At 49.5% G+C, this 23,271-nt stretch overlaps 1 protein-coding gene across 1 annotated transcript in view; it reads right to left on the reverse strand.

The window, feature by feature from the left end:
- LOC127489680 (uncharacterized) overlaps positions 1-22,181 on the reverse strand; it is a 28,130-nt gene extending 5,949 nt beyond the window's left edge. The window contains exons 1-5 of the mRNA XM_051841412.3: positions 21,594-22,181; positions 11,363-11,546; positions 6,829-10,041; positions 4,370-4,528; positions 2,183-2,355 (exon numbers count right to left, since the gene is read on the reverse strand). Of these exons, the coding sequence (XP_051697372.1) occupies positions 2,183-2,355; positions 4,370-4,528; positions 6,829-10,041; positions 11,363-11,546; positions 21,594-21,799 (3,935 nt within the window). The 5' untranslated portion in view covers positions 21,800-22,181. The remainder of the gene's footprint in view (positions 1-2,182; positions 2,356-4,369; positions 4,529-6,828; positions 10,042-11,362; positions 11,547-21,593) is intronic.
- Between the last annotated feature and the right edge of the window lie 1,090 nt (positions 22,182-23,271).

Consider the following 23,271-nt stretch of genomic DNA (forward strand, 5'->3'; position numbering starts at 1 on the left):
ATATTCAGGCTGATTGAACATTAAACAAAACAGCACATAGTACCCTGTAAACATGTACAGTTTTTGTATGTCTGCTGCAGTTTTGACTGCAGCTTCCTGCTAACGTAGACCCAGGGGGTGGAGGTGAGGGCTCAGGGAGTTGGGTTCCTGCCACCCATGTGAGAGACCCAGATTGAGTTCCCGACTCCTGGCTTCCGCCTTCAATCCAGCCCAGCTCCAGCCAATGCAAGAATTTGGGGAGGCCTGCGCTGCGGCTCACTAGGCTAATCCTCTGCCTTGTGGCGCCAGCACACAGGGTTCTAGTCCCGGTCGGGGCGCCGGATTCTGTCCTGGTTGCCCCTCTTCCAGGCCAGCTCTCTGCTGTGGCCAGGGAGTGCAGTGGAGGATGGCCCAAGTGCTTGGGCCCTGCACCTGCATGGGAGACCAGGATAAGCACCTGGCTCCTGCCATCGGATCAGCGAGGTGCACAGGCCGCAGCGCGCAGCCCGTGGCGGCCATTGGAGGGTGAACCAATGGCAAAGGAAGACCTTTCTCTCTGTCTCTCTCTCTCACTGTCCACTCTGCCTGTCAAAAAATTAAATTAAATTAAATTAAAGAAATTAAGAATTTGGGGAGTAAAACAGCAGACGACAATTTTTTATTCTCTCTCTCTCCTCCACTCCCCATCTGCCTCTTAATTACTTAATTAATTAAAAAATCAATGCAGTTCTAAATAGAAGAATTTTGGTAGCTAAGCTTAGGGCAATCATGTACCTGAAACATTATTTCCTGAAGACCCTTAGCCAGGTTTTATTCTACATTTTAAAAGAATGCATACACTTTGTTTTAGCAATCTTATTTTTATGCCTCACAAAAACTGATAATAATTTTAACTATTAATCTTTTCCATATTAAAAGAATAATAAAAGTTTGTTACTGGTGACTGTGCCATTGCAAGTTACTAAGAGACTCAGGTTGAAATGAAATTGTTTGATGATGACATTATCATGTTCTATAGTAACCAACAGGAAAACTGTTAGAAGCAGACCACTAATGAAAACTGCTCAATCCCAGAGTTTGGGCATATTAGACACTATGTGACACGTGGCTGCACCGATTCAGCAGTAGTAGTATTTAAGAGGCAAGAGACAGACGAGCAGAAGACAGAACTCCCGTTTGCTGGTTCACTTCCCAAATGCCTGCACTGCTGAGCTGAGCGGGGCCTAGGTCAGAATCTGAGAACTCAGTTGAGGTCTCCCACATGGGTGGCAGGGACCCAACTGCTTGAAGCACCACCTGCTGCCTCTCAGGGTCTGCACTGGCGGGAGCTGGAGTCAGGTGTCAGAGCCAGGACTCCAAGGCAGGTCTACTGATATGGGATGTGGGCATCTTACCCAGTGATCTAATTACCAGTACAAATGCCCACTCCACATGACTGTATTTGTTTTTCAAAGACAACTGCCTTTTCCATTAGATGTTGTTAGTTTAAAATAGAGAGCTAATAGCCAAAACATAGACATGGTTATGAAGAAAGTTCATCACGGTAGCTTAACCCTGAAGTGTATCCCTGGCACTTGGCAAGGAGGAGGGGCTGGTGTTGAAGAGCAGTATGTTTTGATATTTGACATCTGATCATTAAAACTTCCTTATGGCGGGGCTGGTGTTATGGTATAGCGAGAAGGCCACGGCTTGTGACAGCGGCATCCTATGTAGGCATTGGTTCATGTCCTGGCTGCTCCACTTCCGATCCAGCTCCCTGCTGGTAGCCTGGGAAAAGCAGTGGAAGATGGCCTGAATGCTTGGGCCTCTGGCACCCATGCAGGAGACCCAGATGAAGCTCCTGGCTCCTGGTGTTGGCCTGGCCCAGTGCTGGCAATTGCAGCCATCTGGGGAATGGACCACTAGATGGAAGATATCTCTCTCTCTCTCTCTCTCTCTCTCTCTCTCCCTATCTCTATCTCTCTGTTACTCTGACTTCCAAATGGACAAATATTTTTAAAAGTTCCTCATGGGTACTTTCTGGTCACACCTGCTTAGCAACTAGTTTTCCATGTTAAATCTTATTTTCTCTTATGTTGTCACACAGTTGCAGTGAAATGAGAAAAGGTCCAAGCTTAAATGTGTAGCTTTTGTCCTAAGTTAAAACTCTGTGTATCATTCCCCAAATAAGAGCTTAGCGGTTTTCACCAAAGCCATTTCCTACCTGGAGATGATACGGAGCTGGCTGCTCATCGTTTGAATCTGCTCCGCCTTGCACACCAGCTCCTGGGAGCATCTTGGATCCGCGCAGTTCTTAGCAATGATGCAGATAAGCCTGGCAAAGTCTTGTGCGGAGGTCACGATTTTCCTAGCCGAGGTAATGAGCTGATCTTTGGTCTGTAGCAAAGACCCGTGACAGTTAGGAGTAGCTGGACAGCGCCCTGACGTGTCCCCCTGAGCCCCGCCCCAGGAAGCTGGTAAAAAACTATAAAGCAGCCCAAATGTGCCGAGCACCTCTCACTTCCGCCCCCAAGGCGAATGTGATCTCAGCCTCTCCTCCAAGGCTCCTTCCTGGTGAGAGACTCACGCTTCTGAAGTGGGCGGAGTCAAGGGCCATGGCTCCACCCCCTGTGTGGGGCCGCTCCAGGGAAGGCAGCCCAGGCTCCTGGTGGCGACCTAGCCCACTCTGCCCAGGAACCAGGCTGGCCCGAGGTGCAGAGTTGGCCTCCAGCAGGCCCAGGGCAGATAGGAACCCCCTGAGAAGGGCCAGGTGTGAGGACAGTCCAGGTTGAAGGGGTCTTCCCTGTAGCAAAGGTCACACGGGAGCTTGCCCACTGGGACTCCATCACTACCGGACCAGTGACAGAGGCCACCTACCAGACAGTGGATAAATTCTGACCCTGCTGAGCCTCATTTTTCTTTTTTCTTTAAGCATCAGAAACCTGTATTCAAAGGCAATCTTAAACATACTGGTGAGGGGCTGGTACAGTGGGTTAAGCCTGTAATGCAGGCATCCCTTATGGGTCTGGTTCGAGTCCTGGCTGCTCCACTTCCAATCCAGCTCTCTGCTATGGCCTGGGAAAGCAGCAGAAGATGGCCCAAGTCCTTGGGCCCCTGCACCCACGTGGGAGACCCAGAAGAAGCTCTAGTTTCTGCCTGCCACAGCCCTGATTGTTATGGCGACTTGGGGAGTGAACCAGCGGATGGAAGATTCTCTCTCTCTCTCTCTCTCTCTCTCTCTCTCTCACTTTCTCTCACCCCAACCCTGCCCCATTCTAAACCTTTCTTTAAAAAATGGTGCATGTTGACAGAACCAACACAAATAAAAGCTGTGCTTCCCCGGCTGACAGGGAGCCCAAAGCCAGCTTTGCTGGCCAATCTGGGAGGAGCAGGCCATGGGAGGAGGAGAGCCAGGCCAAAAGAGGACACCCCGGAAATGCCACATGTCCTGCTGCGGGATCACCTTGCAGAGACGGGATGGACCTGCCCTCCCCAGATCTGGTTGGGCTGCCATGTGAACCAAACAGGTGTGAGAAGGTTTGCCACTCACATAATGAGGCTTTCTGGGGAGAGCAGAGCCGCTCCCAACTATTATTGAATTACTCAGTGAAGCCAATAACTATTCCCAGAAGCTGGAGGGAAGCAGCCCTCTTCCTCCCCAGCTGTTCAAGTCCCGGATGGCTACGCTTCAGTGGGCTACAGTCCTTGTTACCCCTATTTCGGGGAGCTTAAAAATAGGAAAATGATGGAGCCCATGCTGTAGTGCAGCAGGGTAAGCCCCTGGCCTGCAGCACCGGCATCCCATATGGGCGCCAGTTTGAGTCCCAGCTGCTCCACTTCTGATCCAGCCTCTTGCTAATGTGCCGGGGAAAGCAGCAGAAGATGGCCCAAGTCCTTGGGCCCCTGCATCCATGTGGGAGACCCGGAAGAAGCTCTTGGCTCCTGCTCAGCTCTGGTCATTTGTGGCCATTCGGAGAGTGAACCGGCAGATGGAAGATTTCTCTCTCTCTCTCTCTCTCTCTCTCTCTCTCTCTCTCTCTCTGTAACTCTGCCTTTCAAATAAATAAATAAATCTTTAAACATTTTTTAAAGGTAAATGGCTCCCCTCGGTTCCTTCTCCTGGGCTTTAAGTAGTCCTTGATTGTACTAAGTTGCGGCTTTCTGGAAATCATCTTCCCCGGTGGCAACAGGACAATGTCTTAGCAGCCAGGCCCTATAGAGGGGAAGGAAGAGGTGATGTAGACTCTAGGCTACAGCAGCCAGAGAATGAAGGCAGCACACAGAAGTGCTGAGTGCCACCTGGCCCTGCCACTGGCCCTTCCTCAGCCCAGTTCCTGGGGGACAGCAGGGGACCCCATCCCCCACATGATGTCCAGGCTTCTCCCCACCACGGTCTCTTGGAGCCCAGTACCAGGAGGCGTCTCCCCTTCAAACTCTGTGCCATCAGCAACACCTCCGTGGCCATCTCCCGAGTGATCCGTGTGAGTCGGTTGTCACCATCTGCGCCACCATCCCCTGGCAGAGGCTGGGCCAGCTCAGCAGGTGGCCAGTCGGGGTGGCCGCTCTGCCGCTGCGAGAAGAGACAGATTAGACATCATCCAATTTCTGCTCTCAGGCCTCTCACACACAACGGGGATGCTACTGCCTTTTTCATGTTTTTAAAAGAAAGAGGGAACCCAGAGGGTGTCCTGACTCTGCCCTTCCCACTCTTACCCAAACACGTGCGGAAACAGCGAGTAGAGGACAGGCACAGGAGGGGTCCCTACAGTCTGTGCTCCACTCACCCAGAATCTGCGTGAACTAAACCTGGCACGCTCTCGAAAAAGTTACAATACCACACTGTATTGGGGCCGGCGCTATGGCGCAGTGGGTTAAAGGCCCGGCCTGCAGCACAGCCATCCCATATGGGCGCCGGTTCTAGTCCCAGCTGCTCCACTTCCGACCCAGCTCTCTGCTATGACCTGGGAAAGCAGTGGAAGACGGCCCAAGTGCTTGGGTCCCTGCACCTACATGGGAGACCTGGAAGAAGCTCCTGGCTCCTGATTGGCACAGTTCTGGCCATTGCAGCCATCTGGGGAGTGAACTAGCAGATGGAAGACCTCTCTCTCTGTCTTTACCTCTCTCTGTAACTCTGTCCTTCAAATAAATAAAATAAATATTTTTAAAAAATAAAGAAAATATCACATCGTCTTTTTCTCTGGGAATTTCCATCTTAGAAGAGAGACTCTGCAACCCCCAAAGTAATCCAGGAATCCTTGAATGTTCCTGCTTTTGGGACCCAAACGCTTCCTCATGTTAGTCTACTGGAAAGGGCTTTGCAAACTTGCTGTGAATAAGTTACTTTTTCCTGTTAACTGGGTGGCCACTCCTTTCTAGTGAGAAAGAGAATGGGAGCAGCTCTGACCTTGAGATGTGAACCACTGCTCACGGCCAGGCCTTGCCCTTCTCCTGTGGGACCTTTAGCAGGGCCTCCCAAAGCCTTGATCCTGGAGTCAAGACAGCTGTTCTGTGCTTGAAGGCAAATCCAGGAACAGAGGGTCAAGACATCCTGGATGGTCCCTCTGCCTCACTGTCTGGACCCTGAGCTCCACAACGCAGGGGCTGTGCCCAGGATAGAGGCTGGAAGAACACATGGGAGGGATTCTGGGCCCACCCTATCCCCTTTTCTCCCCAGGCACCCCAGTGTGGCAACATATGCCTCAGATGGCAAAAATACCACTGCTGCGAGGTGTGAGCTCATGGTACATACTAGAAAATTCTATCTAAATCAGATGACGATTATTTGTATTTGGTCCAAGGATATATGTGTAGCAAATATTTCATCAAAGGATGAATGGGAATCAAAGGACACCTGTATCAGTCCTTGTGGAGAGACTTGGCACAGAGCCCATGGCCTGGCAACTGTTGCTTGGGTAGGCAGCTACATCCTTCGCTGGTGAGCTTGTGGGAAGTGGGCTGTGGCTGACAGTGTGGAACAGGGAGACTGATCATCCCAGAAGAGGTAGGGTGAATCCTATACTTGAGCTGTAGCTAGAGAACTCAGATGGGTGTGCAGGTGAGCAGCTGTCATGTGACAGATGGGACGACATGGGGGAGTCTGGGGCCAGGAGGCTTCAGGAGGGCGGGCAGGTTGGGCTGGGCTAAGCGTATCTTCTTGGAGCCTTCTCAGGCCCTGCCAACCTGTTCTATGTCCCACTGACTTTGGTCAGTGTAAGTTAGCTGAAGGTTTGGGACCCACGTGTCTGTTCTTCACCGTGGTAGGAAACAAACACAGGTGGAAGGTGTGCAATGGACCAAGCACCTTTCTCTAAGTCCTTTCTGCCTATGCTGATTCAAGTAGCATTCCTGCCTCTTGGAAACAAAAGGACCTTCACTGGCATGGGGATGTAACATCTGCGGAAGCCAAGGTGGCAGCCTGAAGCAGCCTGTCCCACGAGAGGAGTGCTGTCTGTCACAGCACGGGGATCCCTGCCAGTTGGGGGTGATAAGGAAAACCTCCTGGAAGACAGTAAGAATTCTGGCCACTGTCATAGGATACTTCCTATAGGCCCACAAGTGCAAGTATTCTGGATGCTTTCATTAACCCCCCACCAGGAGATTGCCAATGTTCCCATTTCCTAGTCTAGAATACTGAAGTCCAACATGGTCACAGAGCTTCTCTGAGATCTTGGCTAGGAAACAGTGGAGGCAGCACAGCCCAGGCAAACGGATGCCTGAGCTGGGGATCTTTCAGGCTGCATGGGCTGTCTGCTCAGTGTGAATTACCCATCTGGGCACCAAGACAGCTTTTTCTAAAACTTGGCAAGGCCTTTGATTACTAGAAAGAGAGTGGAGATGGGGTGAAGGAGAGATGCTGAGTACCCCACCCACCGTGTCCAGGTCTGCTGTGGTTGGCTCAGCAGTGTAGGTCCCCACAGTGCTCCCAGGGCTGCCTGTCGGTGAGGCACCCTGAGAATCCACACTGCCCACCATGTCGGTTCCTGCTGCAGCCTCCTTGCAGTGGAGCTGAGACTGGACAGAGTCTTGTTCTGGGACCCTTGGTGGCTCCTCCGCAGGTTTCAAGCACTGGGCCAGGAGTCTCCAGGCCTCGGAGTGACCGCCCTTCCAGGCCCGGAGCTGGGCCATGACATAGTGGGCCTTGGCTGCCCACTCCCACCGAAGCCAGTCCAGGACGTGCGTCCCCCACTCCTCGGGGTGTTCTCGGAGCAGAGGGACCCTCCGGGCCACCTCCTTGGTGAGGACAAGAATGCTTTCCAGAGCCACCATAAGGTCTTCTTGACAGGGCCCAGACTCTCGGCTACTTGCCACAATTTCCTGCACAGCTTGGATTCTGGACGCCATTGTTTCCAGGGAGCTTTCTGGGCTGCTCTGGGGATCCTTGCAGCCAGAGCGTCTCGAGAAGAAAACATTTTGCAGGGCACATTCGTAGTCTGCATTGATGCTCCTGAAGTGGCCAGTCAGGGACTTGGCTCGCAGGGCGAGCTCCAAGCAGAGGAGTTGAAAGCGTGTAGACAGGCTGGGAGACGGCTTAGGGCAGGAGACCAAGATCTGTGCCACATCCAGCAGAGCGTCTGTGAGCACGTGAACCTCCCTACATAGAAAGGAGACCTCACCCTTGACCTGCTCACTCCGACTCAGTGGGCCAGACAGCCTGGCAGCCTCTCGCAGCCTCCGAGAAGCGTCTGCTGCCTGCTCCAACCCTTCCTTCAACCCCTGCTGGCGTTTCACTGCCTGCCGTAGGGGAAGCAGGAACAGGCCTTGTCTCTCGGTGAACCTCTCCATGTACTGAATGAGGTCATGGACAGCCGCTGACCATAGAAAGCACCCATCTTCAATGTCCTTTTCCCATGACTTGGGGGCTTGGAGACCATCCCAGGCCAGAATGGTGTCCATCAGTTGTTTAGCACGGGTCTCTGCCTCCTTCAATCTGCCTTGCATTTGTAAAAGTGCTTCTGGGAGTCCGGTTGAGTTCGGGTCCTGCTTAGTCAAGTCCCTGGGCCCACTTTGAGCTGCTAGCTGAACCACTGAGGCTAAATTCTGCTGAAGCTCCATGAATACTGCCATGTTCCCTGGTAGATCAGCTGTTCGGTTGTGACAAAACAGCTGTTGACACAGATGGTACCAGTCCCCAGCCACAGCTACCAAACTCTGTCTGGTCTCCCTGGTTCTCCCAGGGAGCTGGAGAGTCCCTTTCAGAAGCCCATCAGCTCTAGAGGCTGTGTAATGGGCTACCTCCCTTGGTGGCTCACAGGCAGAAGGTCTCCGTGCTGAGATCTCTGGGAGACCTGTCATCCGCTCTGACCCCAGGGGTCCCTCCCCAGCCAGGGCCTCTTGATCTGCATCCACAGCTGCACCCTGCTCCAGCAGGCCGATGCCAGCGGAGGGCACTGTCTGGTGGTCCTGGCTCTCTACAGCGAGGATGAGTTTGTTAATGGCAGGGGGTGCAGAGACCCTCCTCTGTGGTTGTATGTCAGGAATCCAGGGGCAGGAAGGATGGTCCCTTGGGGAACAGGAGGTGCCCGGGTCACCTTCCTCTAACCCAGGCACCCTCTGGCATTTCAGTTTAGGGGCATTAGTGTCCCAGAGGCTGGGAAGAATGAAACCAGGATGGCCCTTGGCAATTCGTAACCTCTGGACTTGGATCCGAAGAGGGCTGAGGATATCCGGGTGGTTGGTTCCATCCAACCCCTCCAGCACGCTCTGCGCTGAATAGATGAGTCGTTTTGCCATGGCTAAAACCACGTCTGTGTCCTGGGAGCTGTGCCCACCTGAGCAGCGCTCAGCAACCGCACCCAGGACCAGGCAAGACTGCGCCAGCTGCTGGATCAAGACTCTGAGGCCATTCCGGAAAATGGGGTCTCTTTCTTGGCCCACATACCTGCTCATGACTTGCACGATGTGTGTGGCTCGACCCTGTAAATACACCACAGGTCTACAAAACTCTCTGGGATCTCCATTTTTCAAAGCCCACGTGAGGAAGGGCAAATGCCTGGTCATTTCCTGAATGGACACGTTCAGGAACTCAGGAATATTGAGAACATCATCGAAACATGCTAACAGGCATTGGGACGCACCGGCCCAGGCCGGAAGCAAGGCCTGCAGAGTGGCAGGGTCCTGGTCCAGACCAGATCCTTGGGGGCTTCGGGAGAAAAGCTGTTGCACTCTGACCACGAGCGCCCACAGGCCCACTGTGGCAGCCTCCAGGTCTCTGCAGGTCTGCGGCCGCGGGCAGCAAACCAAGACCAGGTGAGCCACCCTGAGCATCTGCTTGGCTTGGTCCAGGAAAGCCGTAAGGAAAGGCCGGAGGCTCTCGGGCAAGGCTTCGCCACCGTTCGGGCAGCCTACTTTGGGGGTCGCCAGCGCGGTCTGCACCAGTCTCTGAAGAGGGCTTTGCGTATCCGTGAACGCGTCCAGGATCTGGCGCAGTAGCGCAGTGCGGACTCCCTGGGAGAGGGCCTCGGTCGCGGCCCGCAGCGCCGCGCGCTCCTGGGTCGGCTCCAGGTTCCCGCGGCCGGGCCCCCAGGCGCACAGAGTCCCACGCAGCTCCAGCAACCGGCTGCAGCGGGCCACTAAGCGCAGCCTCTCCGGCGGGGCGCAGCCAGCGGCCAGGCGCATGCAGTGCCCCAGCACGGCCGCCAGCGGTCCATCTAGGAGCCCGCTCAGGCTTCCGGCCCTGGGCGCCGCCAGCAGCTCGCTCAGCTGACGCAGGCGCCGGGGCAGCGTGCCGCCTCGCGTGCGGCCCCGGGCCGCGGCGCCGGGGTCGAGCCGCGCCAGGAGCTTGCCCAGGGCCTCCCGGGTCAGAACAAGAGCGTGGCGCCGGGAGGCTGCCAGCTGCGGGTCGTGCGGGTGCCGCAGGTGGCCTCGGGCGGCCGCGACGAGGGCGGGAACGCACGCCCGGAGCAGGTGGCCGGGCCCGCGCGCCGTCAGAGCCCCTAGGCGCAGCAGCGCCGCCGCCAGGTCTGCGAAGGGGCCGCTCAGCGAGGCCGCGTCGTCCTCCACCTCCAGTGCGTCCAAGCAGGTGAGGCACCAGCCAACCGCCAGCGCCGTCCTCCTGGCCCTCGCCGCCTCTTCCAGGAGCAGGACCTGTGCAGACAGCCGGGGAGAGAGGCCTGGAGATGCATGCACGTTTTGGAGCAAGGGCGAGAGCAATGGCCCCTACCTAACTCCCAAGACAGACCAAAGGGAGGGAGGAGCCACCTGGGAGTAGCTTCGCAAGCGAACAGCTGGTTTACCTGAACATGGAAAGCCGCCTGCACGTAGCTATATTTAATGTGGGGCCTGGCCTGGGTGAGGATGGTGGCTGGAGGGATGTGCCCTCCCAGACAGCTCCGTCCCCTGCCTTCCGCGTGCCATCAAGAGCAGGTGGCAAAGCCCAGGCTCTGTCTCTTATCCACCCATTTCCAACCCTCTTTTAATAAGGACCTGTAAAATTAGGAAGATTCCCCCGGCCACACACACACCACCAACAACGATTAACCCACACTATTACTTACTGATGAGCAATTGTATTTGATAGTGTTTAAGGCACATGGATTCCAACAGGGCCTCATGAATGCAGTCATAGTAGAGTGTTGGATGGAACATGGCCAGTGTTTGGAGACTGGGAGTTGGTCCTGGTTTCCTGATACCCCTCCAGCCGAGGCCAGTGCAGTGGGCCTTTGGTTTTCCAGTCAGTATGACAAATAAGCTGAGTAGCTGAGGTTTCAGGGGCCTCTCCCCATGGCTCATGGCCACAGACAGGGTGGAAAATAACCCTTTTGGTGACTCCCCGCCCTCCCCTTAGAGGTAAGTGGCTAAATGTAAGTGATGAGGGGACTGCATGTGGGTTTAAGATCATAGACCTGGGGCTGGCACTGTGGCACAGTGGGTAAAACTGCCACCTGCAGCACTAGCATCCCATATGGGTGCCCATTCACCTCTCAGTTGCTTCACTTCCGACCCAGCTCCCTGCTTATGGCCTGAGGAAAGCAGCGGAAGATGGCCCAAGCGTTTGGGCCCCTGCCACCCATGTAGGAGACCAGAAGAAGCTCCTGGCTCCTGGCTGCAGATCTGCCCAACTCTGTCCGCTGTGGCTGTTTGGGGAGTGAACCAGTGGATGGAAGATTTCTCTCTCTCTCGGTTTCCTTCCCTCTCTGTAACTCTGCCTTTCAAATACATAAATACATCTTTTTTTTTTTTTAAAAAAAGACCCTAACTCAGTATGACTGTTCAGCTCCCTGTGCCAGCTTCTACTTTTAGCCTTTTAGTTGGCAATGGATACTTCGCCTAGGATCTTGGCAGAAAATTGGGTGGGTTTCTCTCTGGGGCAAGGATCCACTGTGAAAAGAACACGCCCATCCATGCTTCCCAGCAGTGGGCTTTCTGTTGGGACCAGCCAGCCGGCCGGCTCTGACCACAGCCTCACCTTGGCAGTGCCCACCACGATCTGCTGTGCTGTGGTCACGAGCTCCTCCCGATGGCTGTGACACTCTGGCTGCAGGTGAAGCTTCCGGGCCACGCAGGAGATGTTCCTCCCAGAAAGGATGAGAGACTCGGTGGCCGGCTCCATTTCCGCCCTGAGCCACTCCTCCCCTGAGTCAGCTGCCAGCCTGCACAGACAGCATGCTGTGTTACAAAGGGAAATGTCCCCCTAAGGAGAGCAGGCTACGCAGAAGCAGAGCACGCAACAGCGATTCCCATGGAGAAGTCCGGCTGCACTTAGAGTCACGGAAGTCTCTCCAAGATACAGGACATTCATCAGCTTTTTGTCAACATAATGGCATAGCTAACTTAATAAAGAGAAAGGGCTTACTTATTTCACAGTTTTGGAGGGTCAAGTCCAAGACGCCCATTGGTTTGGTCTCTGATGAGGCTGGGGGATGGCACTGGTGGAATACTTGGGGAGGAGGGATCAAGAAGAGAAAGAGGGGGCCGGTGCTATGAAGCAGCAGGTAAGAGCCCTGGACTGAAGCACCCACATCCCATATGGGCACCGGTTTGAGTCCCGGCTGTTCCTCTTCCGATCCAGCTCTCTGCTACGGCCTGGGAAAGCAATAGAAGATGGGCCAAGTCCTTGGGCCCCAGCACTGCACCCATGTGGGGAGACCCTGAAGAAGCTTCTGGCTCCTGGCTTCAGATCAGTACAACTCTGGCTGTTGTGGCCAACTGGGGAGTGAACCAGTGGATAGAAGACTTTCTCTCTCTCCACCTCTATGTCTCCCTCTCTGTAACTCTGCCTTTCAAATAAATAAATAAAATCTTAAAAAAAAAGAATAGGGAAATGTCAAAAGGATACAGAAGTCAATTGGAAGAATGTGTTCAATGACCAAAGCTGGAACAAATAAATAATGTTGAATAATAAAATAATAATGACAGTATTAGATTATAACTCATAGGATGAAATAAGAATTCATGAGGCAATATTGTATGAATAAACACATGACTCAATAGATAAATGAGGAAGAAAGGACAGAATTTCTTTATAGAATAATTCCACTTAATAAATGTAGGTGGAATAACAGCAATTAAAAATTATCATTAGGCAAACAAAGTAATGACTCTTGCAGGCAAGGGGCATAGTGTGTGCTACCATAAATGGATAAAAAGTTGAGAAGCAGAACAGTTACCTAAGTGTTTTCATAAGGCTATTTATCCATTTCAAAAGGAAAAATTATAGAGAAATCTGTTAGCACCTTAATCAAGTGATAGTATAAAGTCATCAGTAGTAAGGCACATCAAAAGCTCTTGGAGAATGCATATTATAAAACACTAAGCCTTAACTTCAATTTTTTGCACCAAATTAAACTTATCTTTTTATTTTTTTAAGATTTTATTTATTTATTTGAATTACAGACAGTGAGAGGGAGAGACAGAAAGATCTTCCTTCCTTTGGTTCACTCCCCAGATGGCTGCAACAGCCGGAGCTGCACCAATCCAAAGCCAGGAGCCAAGTGCTTCTCCCTGGTCTTCCACGTGGGTGCAGGGGACCCAAGCACTTGGGCCATCTTCCACTGCTTTCCCAGGCCATAGCAGAGAGCTGGCTTAGAAGAGGAGCATCCAGGACTAGAACTGGTGCCCATATGGGATGCTGGCACCACAGGCGGAGAATTAACCAAGTGAGCCACGAGGCAGGTCCCAAACTTATCTTTTAATTCTGTTTTTCATGAACTTTCTTTTTTAAAGATTTATTTATTTTATTTTAAAGGCAGAATTATAGAGAGAGAGAGGGAGAGACAGAGCAAGAGAGAGATCTTCCATACTCTGGTTCATTCACCAAATGTCCACAATGGCCAGGGCTGGGCCAGGCCAAAACCAGAAGCCTGGAGCTTCTTCCAGGTCTCCCACGTGGGTGCAGGGACACAAGTACTTGGACCATCCTCTGATGCTTTCCCATTAGCAGGGAGCTGGATCGGGAATTGGTGCCCATATCAGATGCTAGCCCCTCCATGAACATTAAGTACCATAGTACACAGGTATTTCTTTTCTTTTTTAAAAGATTTTATTTATTTGAAAGACAGAGCTACAGAGAGAGAGAGGGAAAGACAGAGATCATCCATCTGCCACATGGCCGCAATCGTCCATCGTCCATGGCCACAATGGCCGGAGCTGGGCAGATCTGAAGCCAGGAGCCAAGAGCTTTGTCCAGGTCTCTCACATGGGTGCAGGGGCCCAAGGACTTGGGCCATCTTCTACTGCTTTCCCAGGTCATAGCAGAGAGCTGGATTAGAAGAGGAGCAGCCAGGACTAGAACCAGTGCCCATATGGGATGCGGGTGCTGCTGGCGGAGGCTTAGCCCACTACGCCACAGTGCTGGCCCCACAGATATTTCTTTATGTGAATTTTTAAAAAAGGATAAATGGAAATATGGGGAAGAAAAATATGGAAAGAGGAAATAAAAACGAGAGAGGGAGGGAGAGAGAGAATCTGGAATAAATGTAAACTAAATGTAGGAGCTGGAGGCGGCGGCCGTTCCCGTCGGCCTCCGGCACGACTGACCGCGGACAGGCCCGAAGGCGGGCGGGAGGCTGGAGCTTATTTAATGAAAAGTGCCATACACTGAAAAACCAAACATGAGGGTAGCAGTTTAATGAGCGGCGTGAAGAACAACGTTGGAAGAGGGATCAACGTTGCCTTGGCAAATGGAAAAACAGGAGAAGTATTAGACACTAAATATTTTGACATGTGGGGAGGAGATGTGGAACCGTTTATTGAGTTTCTTAAGGCCATACAAGATGGAACAATAGTTTTAATGGGAACATACGATGATGGAGCAACCAAACTCAATGATGAGGCACGGCGGCTCATTGCAGAATTGGGAAGTACATCTATTACTAATCTTGGTTTTAGAGACAACTGGGTCTTCTGTGGTGGGAAGGGCATTAAGACAAAAAGCCCTTTTGAACAGCACATAAAGAACAATAAGGATACAAACAAATATGAAGGCTGGCCTGAAGTTGTAGAGATGGAAGGATGCATCCCCCAGAAGCAAGACTAAAGGGACCGTGGAGAAAATGGAAGGAAGCACACTTTAACTGTTCACGGGAGAGCTCTAAAGGAAAAACTTCATGTAAATATTTTAAGAGCATGCAGCAATCTCGGTGTATGCATGAACATTATTTCTTTTGATATCAGGATTATTTATTACTAACGTAAATAGATATCTTTGTAAATAGCCAACCTAACGAGCAGATCACTGAAGCATTTCTAAGCACATCTCCCTGCAAGAACAATGTGTAGACTGCTGTGGTGGTAATGTGTCTTAATTCTAAGTGCATACCAGACAGATAACTGAAAAGATTGTAAAAACTATATTGATATGTATACTGTTGCTGTGAAAATCTGTCATGGAATAATAATGGATTTTAGGGAAGAGACTTGGTTTTGTTTTATATAAATCATATATGTATGTGTGTGTGTGTGTATATATATACATATATGTGTGTATATATAGAGAGAGCTTTATGATGACCATATCTTTTAAATTAAAAAGAGATTTGGCTCAAAAAAAAAATGTAAACTAAATGTAGAGTTATGGATGATTCTTTTCTTCCTTCAGCTTTTTCATATTCTCTACATATTCATTATATGTAGGTTTCAATTTTTTTTTTTTTTTTTTTAGCAAAAAGCAGCGTATACTATGTTGGCCTCTTCCTGCAGGGTCCTGCCTAAAAGCCCCATCCTGCTGCCAAAAGCTGTCTGGGCCTGCTGACGTGCCCCCCCCCCCAAGCAGCTCCCCAGCAGAGGAAGGCCGGGAGTGCCACCCCACGCCCAGCGCGTGCTGTGCTGACTGCCTCCATCTGGCCTCCCCTGAGCACTGCTCGGGGAGCTGCTCTGAAAGACAGCGCAGTCAGATCTGAGTCCGAGTATGAATTATAAACAGCCTTGCTCAGTGGCTGTGCTGGACTGTTTCCCAGCCATGAGTGCGGCTACGTCTCTGTGTAAATAATTGACCTTGCCAGGAACAGGTACTACAGCAAAGGCACTTATACTAAAACAGACAAAAACAACACCCAGCTTCTCTCAAAATTTAGTGTCCTTTTTGAGACTATGAAATGTATACCATGAGAAAACTTAGAATAGGGGGTGAGCATTTGGCCTAGCAGTGAAGTTACCTGTGTCCCATATCAGAGTGGCTGGTTTGATACCTGCATCTGGTTCTTGACTCTAGCTTCCTGTCAGTGCAGACCCCAGGAGGCAGTGGTGATGGCTCAAGTAATTGGGTTCCGGCTATGCCTGTGGGATGGCTGGATTGAGTTCCCAGTTTGTGGCTTTGGCTTAACCCAGTCTCAGCCATTGCAGGCATCTGGGGACTGAACCAGTGGGTAGGAGCTATCTCACTGTGTACTTTTCTCCCTCTCCCCTCTCAAATAAATTTTGAAAATTTCTTTTTGTTTCCAAATAACTAAAAGTATTTAAAAAGAAAGAACTTGCCAAGACCCCTGTCCCCTGGATAATCAACCAAGAATGAACTTAAGTGCTGCTGTGCAAGGCCTCTGCTGCTGCAGCTAGGTTACTCATCAGCTGGCCTTGAATAATGAGAGTGTCCAGGACTATCCAGGAGAGCCCAAGGTGGGGGAAGAGTGAGGGAGAGATCAGGAGAGGGAGAAGTCAGAGAGATTCAAAGCAGGGAGGAGCCTAACTTGCAGTTGGTGGAGGGACTCACCGGGAAGCAATCAGCCTAGTAAAGCAAAGACCAGCCAGCTAGGAAACAGGGACCCTGGTCCTACAACCACAAGGAGCTGGATTCATCCGACCGCCTGTATGAGCCTGGATGCCCAGAGCCTCCAGGTGGAAGCCCAGCAAACTGACGCCCCCCTCCCCGACTTTAGTCTGTGGGCCAGACCCCCGGCAGGACTGTGAGATGATGCATTCGTGTTGTTTTAGGTCATTGAGTTTGTGATAACTGGTTCAAGCAGTGAAAGGAATGAATGCAAATCCCTTTCACCTCTATCTGAAACAGTTCCTGAGACTCTCTCTGGCTTTCTTGGCCTTTGGTATTTTATGACGAGTAGAAGGCAGTCATTTACAGAAAGTCCTTCAGCTTGGGTTTGCCTGATTAGGCTGCACATTTGGGGAAATAATTCTCCAGGGGTGAGGTTGTGTCCTCAGTGCCTCACATCAGCAGCATCACGCTGAGTTCCAGAAATGGACAATGTCAACTCAGACCACTCGGGAAGCCTGCAGTCTGTGCTCTGTGAGGCCATTTTCCCCTTTGTAATTAATAAAAACTTGGCAAGAAGGTACCTTGAGACAACATAAACATCCTGCTCTTCATTCGACTTCTGCTTTTAGCGTCCATTGATGATCCTGCCTGGACCAGTTGTGAGAGTCACTAAATTGCAGTCATCTGATTTCGCAACTCCTCCTGCCATCACTAATGGTCACTCTACAATAAGAAAGAATGTTCCCTCCTCCCTTATTTCTTATGGTACACACTCTTTGATTCTTATTTAGTGGTTTATAATCCATTATTGTTTTGTTTATATGCTCAAGTTATCTCATATTAGACCATGTTTTCCCCAAGTTTGCCTCCTTCAAATTGGTTCCTGTACCTTTTTTATTTGTCCTCACTGTTCTTTTTTTAATCACTTCCTTCTTGGCTCAAGGTGTTCCAGGCTCATCTTTTGTTTTTTCTTACCCTGGTCTCAGAGTCAACCCTTTCCCCAAAGGCTCAGGCTCTTTTTAGAGGCAAATGGTGTTTAGCAACCAAAATCTGGGTGACAGGTGTGCTCATTGCTACTGGGGTATCATTGTTTCTAGGATTCTGCAGTGGGCAAAGGAAGTGCACACACATGCACAGACACACTCACATACAGACGTACACTTGGACACACACGTGAGTTCATGCTGCTCATCTCCAGTCTTAGTCCATCACCAGAGGGTTCCTCCTAGACTTCCCTCTCCCTTCTTTGTTAGTGAGAACCCTGACTCCCTGTGTCTTCGGCACATTTACTGGTTTGTCCCATACGTGTGAAAAACAGAGCATTGTTAGCCCACCAATTTTTTTTTTTTTGACAGGCAGAGTGGACAGTGAGAGAGACAAAAGTCTTCCTTTGCCGTTGGTTCACCCTCCAATGGCTGCCGGGGCCAGCGCACCGCGCTGATCCGATGGCAGGAGCCAGGTACTTATCCTGGTCTCCCATGGGGTGCAGGGCCCAAGCATTTGGGCCATCCTCCACTGCACTCCTGGGCCACAGCAGAGAGCTGGCCTGGAAGAGGGGCAACCGGGACAGAATCCGGCGCCCCGACCGGGACTAGAACCCAGGGTGCCAGTGCCGCAAGGCAGAGGATTAGCCTAGTGAGCCGCGGCGCCGGCCCAACCCATGCCAATTTGAAAAACAAACCCACTAAGTGGAATTCAGTATATGTTTGCAGTTCATTTTGTCTTTAGGTTTAAGGTTTGCACTAAAATGTCTTGTTCAAAAGTTCATTGCTTTAGTTCTTTTTGTTTTCCACAATGGGATTATGCTTTTTTTAAAAAAATATTTTACTTATTTATTTGACAGGTAGAGTTACAGACGTGAGAGGGAGAGACAGAGAGAAGGGTCTTCTATTCACTGGTTTACTCCCCAAATGGCCACAATGGCCAAAGCTGCACCTATCCGAAGCCAGGAGCCAGGAGCTTCTTCCATGTATCCCACTTGGGTGCAGGGGCCCAAGGACTTGGCCAGTCTTCTACTGCTTTCCCAGGCCATGGCAGAGAGCTGAATGGGAAGTGGAGCAGCAGGGACTTGAACCAGCACCCATATGGAATGCTGGCACTGCAGGCAGTGGCTTTACCTGCTGAGCCACAGCGCCGGCCCCTGTTCTACTTCTGACCCAGCTCCCTGCTAATGCTCTGGGAAAAGCAGCAGCAGATGGCCCAAGTGCTTGGGGCCCTGCCACTGACATGAGAGACGCTGATGGAGCTCTAGGCTCCTGGCTTCCGCCTGGCACAACCCTAGCCCTTGCAAGCATTCAGGGATTTAACCAGTGCATGGAAGATCTTTGACTCTCCCGCTTTCTCTCTGTAACTGTTCCTTTCAAATCTTTCACATAAATAAATAAATCTAAAAAAAAGAAAAAGACTATTATGACTCCGTTAGGGCCACCCAGATAGTCCAGGATGATCTCCCAGCTCAAGGTCCTTAACTTAATCACATTGGCAAGGTCCCTCCATCGGCCTTGTAAGGTAACATATTCCCAGCTTCTAGGGGTTAGGACATGAACAAATTTGCAGGCTATACTCAGCCTACCATCCTTTCACCATGCCCCTCCATTTTTCCCACCTCTTCTCATGCTAGAAGATGTATCTGTATGTATTTCCCTGTCCCCAGTCCTAGAGTTTCCCAGCCATTTCTCCGGGGATCCCTGAGGGTCCACAGCTATGCTCATTATCACTAAGTGTCACTGCTTCTAGAGCTTCTCAGGAGATGTAGTTGAGAAATAGATCTGAACCAACCCATGTAGTACACACACACACGCACATGCACACACGCACACGCACACACGCACACACGCACACGTTCACACCGAGACAGTCTCCTGGAATCCAGAGAGCTCATTATAACCTTCCCACATGGCTTGTTTGTAACTATTGTCTCTGTCAGTGAGAATCTGGCTCTCATTGTTTCCATTACTTAGTGATTATATTTGTAAATTAGTTCCAAAATTAGTGACCATTCCTCTACAAGAAACAAATTTACCAACTGCTGTGCCACATTTTATGCATGGTTCTTTTTGTCTTTAGTTTTACAGCATCCGGTGAAATACTGTTGCTTAGAGCAGTTCTTCCCCGCTACCCCAACCCTTTCGATGACGTTATATCTTGCATCTGCAATCTATGTAGAGTCACTTGTCACAGTCTCCCTCTCTCTCACTCAGATCATTAACATCCTGCTTCAGTTTTTAAATTTGTATTTATTTATTTTGAGAGAGACAGGGAGGAGGAGGAGATGGGGAGAGAGGGATGGAGGGAAAGAGAGACAGACATGGACATACAGAAAAAGAGAGAGAGAGAGACATCTCCCACCTACTGGTTCATGTCTCAGATGTGTGCAACAGCAGGGGCTGGGCCAGGCCTGGCCAGAGAAGCTGAGAACTCAGTCCAGGTCTCCCATGTAGGTGGCAGGGCCCCAGCTGCTGTCTCCCAGGGTGCTCATTAGCAGGAAGCTAGAGTCATGGCTGGAGCCAGGACTTGAACTCATGCACTCTGATATGGGATGTGGCTGTCCCCAGCAGGACCTTAACTACTGTGCCAAATTCACCCCAGGGTTCATTTCTAAAATTTGTGTGCAGCCAAGAGTGCTCTTTGCCACGTGCAGCCCCATGTGCACCGGTGTGTTTCTGGCTTTCTGTGTGGTACCGCTGGTTGTCTGCCTCTTTGTGTGTCAGTATCACACCCCTTGCCTTACAGAAGACCTAGATTGGTTGTAATCTCTGCAGGTATAGCCCCATCTCATTTTTTTTTTTAAAGATTGATTTAGTTATTTGAGAGGTAGAGTTACAGACAGTGAGAGGGAGAGACAGAGAGAGAGATCTACCATCTGCTGGTCTACTCCCCAAAATGCCTAAAACAGCCAGAGCTGCACCGATCTGAAGCCAGGAGCTTCTTCCAGGTCTCCCATGTGGGTTCTGGGACCCAAGCGCCTTGGCCATCTTCCACTGCTTTCCCAGGCTATAGCAGAGAGCTGGATTGGATGAGCAGCAGACGGGACTAGAACTGGTGTCCATAGGCAAAGACTTAACCCACTGTGCCACAGCGCTGCCCTCATAATGTTTTATCCTGGGTTTTTCCTAGTTATTCCTGCATGTTTGATTTTCTCATATGAACTTTAGTACAACTTTTAAAGCTCCATTAAAAATGAAAGAATTTGTATGAGATTATAGTAAATTGGAGAATTAACTTAGAACTAACACTTTTAAGAAGTGGTCAAGCCCTCCAAGAACGTCTTTCCATTTGTTCAGGTCCTCTGAACATACTTTTCAGAAGTGTTTTGATGTTTTTAATTTTAATTTTGATGTTCATAAATATTTTGTACAGTTTTTATAAATTCATCCCTAAGATGTTATTTTCTTTGTTGCCATTATAACAAGGGTTTTTTCCTACTATTAAAATCTTATAGTTGGTTATTGTTTGTGTATGTGAAGAATACTAGTTTCTGTAGGTTAATATTACATCCTATTACCTTACTAATTCTCTATTATTTGAATTAGCTTCATCATTCAGTCCATAGAGATTTACACTAAGATTAATCTTATTTTAAAATTAAAATTTCTTGTTTATTTTAAAATAATTTTTCTAGTTCTATAACTACTATGCGATCTTTAATAAAATCTGAAGAAAAAAAAACACTGAGAAAAAGGAAAAAAAGGAAGGAAGCTAGACACGGCTGCTGTATCCACTGCCCGAGAGCGGGCCTTTGGCTCTCTTACGTAGGGCTCTATTTCAGCACCTGGAACAGTGCCTGGCACCTTAATGGGTACTCAGTAAATGTTCGGTAAAAGAGGGGAGAATTGGGACAGGCATTGCGGCTTGTGGGTTAAGCTGCCACTTGGTATTCTGGCATCATATGCTGGAGTGCCCAGGGTCAAGTCCAGCCTCTCCTTGCAATCCAGCTTCCTGCTAATGTGTGCCCTGAGAGGCAGCAAGTGATGGCTCATGTGTTTGGGTCTTGCCATCCAAGTGGGAGATTTGGATAGAATTCCTGGCTGCTGATTTTGGCCTGGTCCAGCCTGGCTATTGCAGGCATTTTGGGAGTAAACCAGCAGTTGGAAGATCTCTCTCTCTGTCTCTGTCTGTATCTATAATACATTTTTAATATTAAAAAAGAATCATGCCCAATGCAAGAATGATTGACATGAAAATTATATTTAGACAATTCTAAATATTCTCATACCTATATAGAATAATCTGTGTGACATGCAGTAAGAATGAATCTAAAAATCTTTTGATGGGACACAGATCTGCTTCTTAGAGGAAAACTCACCTAGTTCTAAAATATTTGGATATTTAAAGTACACTCCAAGTAATAATAACGTTTACGTAAGTCTGCCTTAGGTTTTCACATCTGACTTCTTTCCGTGGGCTTTTAAGGGCACTGCGGGAAGTTTCTAGCCGCACGTTCTTTCTTCTGCAAATCTGCCAGAGTAAAGGGCTTGAGTTCTTTCAACATTACCTTCTGGCCGCTTGCACAAATGCTTCGCTAGCTTTAGCCAAGTCCTCTGCCATCTTCTCCAAAGAGGCAAACGCTTCGTTCGCCACATCTGTCCTCTCCATGGAGATGAGCAGGTGGCAAAGCTGAACACTCATGGGCAAGATGATTCTCTCAATAGCCTCGTTCTGTATCGCGGAGCTGATGTCATCGAAGAGAAAAGACTCCATCTCTCGCAGTCTGTGGCAACGTGGTCACAGCCTGTGCTGACTGAACGTCTTGACTTGATGCTTGGCTGATTTGACTTCTATGAAGGGAAGAGAATCTACAAAACAGTAAAGGGACGCATGGAGGCTTATTCTCAGAACCTTACAAGTACAGGATAGGTTGTGGCTTAGCAGAAACGTATGAGAAAGGTGAGACTGGCATTGTGGCACAGCGAGTTAAGCCACCACTTGTGATGCCGGCTTCCTATAGCAGAGCACTGGTTTGAGTCCTGGCTACTCTGCTGCCAGTCCAGCTCCCTGCTAACGGACCTGGAAAGGCAGCAGAAGATGGCCCAGGTACTTGGGCCTCTGCACCCAAGTGAGAGACCAGGATGCAATTCCTGGCTCCTGGCTCCTGGCTTTGGCCTGGCCCAGACATAGCTGTTGTGGCCATTTGGGGAGTGATCCAGTGAATGGAAGATTCTTTCTCTTTTTTTCTCTCTCTCTCCACCCCCTCTCTGTCAATCTACCTTGCAAATAAATAATCTTTTTCCACCAAAGAATAAACATATGAAAAACAAAAAAAAATCAATGAGACAGGTATGGAGAAAGGCAAACAGAATGGCGAATGGACTCAGAAATGGTATGAAATGGAGACAGTTTAAGAAATGGTTGAAACTGTGAAGACAAGATTGAAGTCTTCAGTATTTGTACTACAGTAGAGGGAATGCAGTCCCATTTACTATGCTCTCAGACTTAGACATGATAGGTTATTTTTCAGAAGAAAGCTTCCATAACAAAGAATGAAATGCAGAGCCAACTTCATCCAAGTCTGTTTCAAGCTAGAGACACCATCTGTGACCATTGTTAAACATTGTTTTTGAAGTTGCACTCAATTCAAGTGGGCCAAAAATGATATATTGAAATGGGCAAAGTTATTCAAGATATTTTATTTAAAAATTTCCATATATGGTGGCTGGCACCGTGGTGCAGTAGGTTAATCTTCTGCCTGTGGTGCCAACATCCCATATGGGTGCCAGTTCTGCTCCTCTTCCGATCCAGCTCTCTGCTATGGCCTGGGAAAGCAGTAGAAGATGGCCCAAGTGCTTGGGCCCCTGCACCCACAAGGGAGACAAGGAAGAAGCACCTGGCTCCTGGCTTCGGATCATCGCAGCTCTGGCCGTTGCAGCCATTTGGGGAGTGAACCAACGGAAGGAAGACTTTTCTCTCTGTCTCTCCCTCTCACTGTCTGTAACTCTACCTCTCAAATAAATAAAAAAAATCTTAAAAAAATTTCCATATATGGTTGTATATATTTTCTCTATTAACAGAAATCAGAACTGGAAATGGAAAAACATCTCATTAAAAACCAACTAAATTTAACATGAAATAAGTTTAATGTGGAAGGCACAAATTTAACTCGAATAAAATTTTATAGAGGAAATAAAACTGAATAATTTGAGAGATATAACATGTCTAGACAGAAAACAATATTA

The sequence above is a fragment of the Oryctolagus cuniculus genome, chromosome 2 (assembly GCF_051225735.1).
Source record: "Oryctolagus cuniculus isolate XC-2025 breed Fujian yellow rabbit chromosome 2, ASM5122573v1, whole genome shotgun sequence".
NCBI lineage: Eukaryota > Metazoa > Chordata > Mammalia > Lagomorpha > Leporidae > Oryctolagus > Oryctolagus cuniculus.